The following is a 5,128-nucleotide window of genomic DNA, read 5'->3' on the forward strand; positions in this document are numbered from 1 at the left end:
CACGCACATAATACATTCCCCCCCAACACATAATACACTTCGCCCCCCGCACATATATAATACACTGCCCTCCCCCAGCACTGCCCTCCCATATAAAGGAAAAAAAAGACTAAATCCAGAAAGGGGAATTTATCAAAACTGGAGCAACCAATCAGCATCTCTCCTTAGTTAGCTCAGGTAAGAATTGAAAATGAAAGAGAAGCTGATTGGCTGCAGTGCAAATCTGCTCCAGTTTTGATAATTTCCCCCATCTACTCGTCCAGTAAAACTGCATTTGCATTCATTCTGTGCGTGTTAACCTACTGTTGTGAGAATGGACCTAAACTATAGGTTTTTTTTCGGGGGGGAATGTATTTTCTTTTCTTGTCGAATGTTCAAATATTGTTTTGGGGCTTAAAATAAAAAGTAATACATTTCACAGCTTAGAAAGGAGTAGAGTGTATATATGTGGTGATATTCTGCTTATACAGTGTGGAAAAAAAATATTTGACCCCCTGCAGATTTTGTAAGTTTGCCCACTTACAAAGAAATGGTCTATAATTTTTATCATAGGTGTATTTTAAATGATAGAGACAGAATATCAACCAAAAATACAGAAAAAACACATGATACAAATGTTATAAATTTGAGTTCAGTGAGTAAAATAAGTATTTGATCCCCAAGCAAAACATGACTTAGTACTTGGTGGAGAAACCCTTGTTGGCAAGCACAGAGGTAAGGCATTTCTTGTAGTTGGTTACCAGGTTTGCACACATCTCAGGAGGGATTTTGGTCCACTCTTCTTTACAGATCTTCTCTAGATCCTTAAGGTTTCTTGGCTGTCTCTTGGCAACCCGAAGTTTCAGCTCCCTACATAAATTTTCTATAGGATTAAGGTTTGGAGACTGGCTAGGCCACTCCATGAGCTTAATGTGCTTCTTCTTGAGCCACTGCTTTGTTGAGTTGTCGGTATGTTTTTGGTCATTGTCATGCTGAAGGACCCATACACGACCCATCTTCAGTGTTCTGGCTGAGGGAAGATTTTACAATACATGGCCAAGATTTTACAATACATGGCCCCGTCCATTGGCCTCTCAATGCAGCAAAGTCGGCCTGTACCTTTAGTAGAGAAACAGCCCCAAATCATAATGTTTCCACCTCCGTGTTTGACTGTAGGATTGGTGTTCTTCAGGTCATAGTCAGCATGTTTCTTCAGGTGCCCATGCACTGCACGATTCTCGTACGAGAATCGCAGGAAATCCTGCGATCGTACGATCGTGCAGTGTATGGAAGGCGTGCGACCGTTTCTACTGTACGGTTGCACGTCTTCCGTCGGACAAGCAGGCTGGAAAACCCGCAGGAAATCGTACGATTCTCGGCGAGTTAGTGGCCTGCTGGTTCGACAACTGCCGAACAGGCCGGTGTGCGCATGCGCACACTGCCCGTTTGCAGTCATCGTAAGCCCGCCCCTCATTACAATCATCGATGATCGCAAGTACGATCTGCCTGCCCAAGATGGGGAGATCATACGTTTTTTTTTAAGTACTTTACAACCCTCGCAAGACAAAAGTCTATGGGCACCTTTACTCCAAACACGGCGAGTCGAGTTAATGCCAAGGAGCTCAATTTTGGTCACATCTGACCGCATCACTTTCTCCCAATCCTTCTCTGAATCATTTAGATGTTCATTGGCAAACTTCGGACGGGCCTGTACATGTGCCTTCTTGAGGAAGGGGACCTTGCGGGCGCTGCAGGATCTTAATCCATGGTGTTGTATTGTGTTACCAATGGTTTGGTGACTGTGGTCCCAACTGCCTTGATCGTTCACAAGCTCCTCCCGTGTAGTTCTAGGCTGATCCCTCACTTTTCTCATGATCATCCTTACCCCATGAGGCAAAATCCTGCATGGAGCTCCAGACCGAGGGCGATTGATGGTTATTTTGTATTCCTTTTGATTTGCGAATAATAATTCCAACAGTTGTTTCCTTCTCACCAAGCTTCTTGCTGATAGTCCTGTAGCCCATTCCAGCCTTGTGCAGGTCTGCGATCTTGTCCCTAACGTCCTTTGACAGCTCTTTTGGTCTTGCTGCCAGACCCGTCCGCATCCACGCTCTACACACCGCACCTCCTCCCCGCCTCACGCTCACCACCTGCCGACATCCACGATCGGCACAGGGACGCGGGGAGAAGTAGGGCGGAGGAGCAGGTGTGGGGGGATGACAGCCGCCGACAGACAGGCCCGACCTCAGAAACAAATTGCTGGAAGACTGCTCAGGTACGCCTGCACTTTCCCACACAGGGTGCTCTATGATGTATTGCTGGGATAGTGGGATTTGTAGTCCTCTATATAGACAACGGTACATTGTGCACACAACAACTGCTTAAATTGTACGTAACAAATCTACGTGCAGCTGCTCTGAATTAATAGCTATGATTTATTTTTTTAAATAGACCCATTAGTGTCACAAATTTGTGACACTAAGGGGTCAAAAAAGCTAACCATCTTTTGTAGTCAACCATTCTATGCTTGAGGTGCCTCTTGGTTGTCTACTTTCTCATTCAACACACAGAATAAGTGTTTGCCAGGCATTCAAGTTTCTTCACTAATATCAGCCTAATGAGAGAGCATGGAGTATCTCCCTTTCCTTTTCAGGACTTCATCAGGTTATGGCCTAAAGCAGTGTTTCTCAACAAGTGTAACCTTAGGACCCACATTTGTCCTCGGTCATTAAGTCGTGACCCAAGTTGCACTGCAATGGAACGCACAGCATTAGGGTAACACAAATTCCGGTGTGGGTGTACGAACTGTGGGTGGGATATGCGTTTGGGGTGCCATTCAAATGAATGGCAACGCAACACACCTACCACACCAGAATGCACAGTAGTTGAGATTGCGTGGTGCAGTGAATCAATCGCACAGTACTATGCTTTTGACACACTGCACTAGTTTGAACAGGCCCTCAAAAACACTGACATGTAGACACAATCTCACACACACACTCCAAAAGTGTTTTTTTTTTAAGGTCCACCAAGCCTCCCCAGCTTACGAGAACTGGAGTGGATCCTCAGCCTGGGGTCCAGTTTGGGCTGCTGTGCTCCTCCCTTGCACACCCTGTAGAGGTAATGGGAGCCAGAATGTGATATCCCTCCAGTCCAGGCACCTATACAGGTCATGTGAGAGAGCTGTAAGCAAGGCACGTATGGATGGAGTTCCCTCGTGGCCATACCACCAGCCCACTCCACCTCAAGCTGACACTCCGCGCCGGGCAGCATATTTTGAATGGTTGCTTGGAGCAAGAACTGACAATGCTGCGCTAGGGGAAGGCAGAGGAGCCTCTCACCTAGAAGAGTGAAAGGCATGCGGCGACCCACTGAACACGAGGTCGCATCCCACTTTTGGGTCACCACCCACCGTTGAGAACCAAGGGCCTAAAGTCACATGTGAACCCTTCTTATACTTCCTCCCACCTCCTTTTCTTAATGCATCTTTGTGTCTCTAATAGCCTTATGTGTTAGGTTTAACTCTTAAGTGCTAATTATAGCATACATTTTCAGTGTCTAAAGGATGGGCAGTGGCACCATTTAACAAGCTGTTGGTAGACAAGTGCATAAGGAGTAAATATAAAATGATGAAACAAAAACAAAACAAAAAAAAACTAAGCAACTGTATTGTGAGTTGGTAACTTTTCAGACATGTACATAGAAATTAAAATGATTGCAACACAGTTTACCTAAGAATACAAAGTAGGTAGCCCATTCTGAAAGAAAACATGATAGAAGAGATATGTTACTGTGAAAGTTATACAATTAGATTTTTGTGCTTAAACATGTTTTTTCCATTGTTTTTGTAGGGTACAACAAAATCCTTACTAATAGGATTTAAGTTCATCTTGGGAAGCGATGATCCAGAGATAAAAGGTTAGCATTTGTTTTACATTTAATTAGGACATTCTTGTTTACTTTGTATCAACAAAGCTACACCTTAAAGGTTGTGCAGCAGTGGATCAAGGTGGTTGCAGGAGCACTAAATGTAGTATGGAAGACCGGAGGAGTGCTAACTGTACAGATGTGGGGTCATGTTGCATTATGTGAATCTGAAAGGGCTGTACCTTCAGATTGTCACAACACCTTTTTCTCTTTCATTAATTGGAGGACTCTGGTCTTCTCCAGCTCACCCCCGCCTACCAACCCACACTGCAGCAACTAACCTAGCATCTAAGAGTTGGGGTATAGAGGTTTACACCTACAAATCCTACTTCATTTCATTTTACTTAGAGAACTAGAGGGAAACTTTTTATCCCATAGCTCTTTTAAGGGTCACGGGAGGACATATGTTAACATCCTCCCGTGACCCAAAGCTCAGTATATAGCGAGCTCTACTGTTGAGATCCACCCAGCTGGCTGATTGACAGTGGGCTCTGCCTGCCCCCGTCCGTTCCTCCATTCAGCGCTGCAGGATCGGAGAGGGGAGGGGGAATCCCTGACAGTCCCCGCTCTCTGCAGGGAGACGATCGAAAAGTGAGCTAGCGACGATATGTGTTTGCTCACTTCCCAATCAATAGAGCTGACTTGTGACCGTTTCATTGTCACACGTCGGCTCTAACTATGACGGTGAGTGAAAATCACTAACCTCTTAATTCTCCTTTCAGTAAGTTGATAGTTGGGGGACAGGCTGGAACATATAGATTCTGGTAGTTTCCCCGGTTTCAGCCATTGAGCGTATGCAGTTCCTTGCTGTGTGCAGGTTCGGCTGTGACAACCCAGTTCCCATATGGGCATCAGGTGGGGTTTTTGCCATGGGGGGGGGACCAGTGGCGTAACCAGAGTTATGGGCGCCCGGGGCAGAATTTTTTTTCCGCCCCCCCCCCCCCCACTTACAGCGTGGGAAACGGGAGGCTACGCTTGTTGGAATCAGGTGAGTAGTATTAAAAAAAAAAAGTTTTTTATTTTATGTTCCCAGGGACATTTTTAAATTTTAGATTTTATTTTAAAAAAATGTGTCACCTTACCTTAGCCTGGTGGTCAGTGGGGGCTTCCTGGACCCTGGTTGTGTGGGGGGGTCTGCCGTGGACCCTGTTTGTGGGGGGGTCTGCCGTGGCCGCAGGTGCAGTGGCTCCTTCCCTCATGCACATGGCTGGCCAGCCCGCCC

General features: G+C 45.9%; 1 protein-coding gene across 1 annotated transcript in view; it reads left to right on the top strand.

Moving 5' to 3' along the window:
• LYST (lysosomal trafficking regulator) overlaps positions 1-5,128 on the top strand; it is a 214,811-nt gene that overhangs the window by 44,205 nt on the left and 165,478 nt on the right. The window contains exon 8 of the mRNA XM_018557714.1: positions 3,831-3,897. Within this exon, the coding sequence (XP_018413216.1) occupies positions 3,831-3,897 (67 nt within the window). The remainder of the gene's footprint in view (positions 1-3,830; positions 3,898-5,128) is intronic.

This window comes from Nanorana parkeri, unplaced genomic scaffold (genome assembly GCF_000935625.1).
Source record: "Nanorana parkeri isolate BGI_ZX_2015 unplaced genomic scaffold, ASM93562v1 scaffold296, whole genome shotgun sequence".
NCBI classification, from domain to species: Eukaryota; Metazoa; Chordata; class Amphibia; order Anura; family Dicroglossidae; genus Nanorana; species Nanorana parkeri.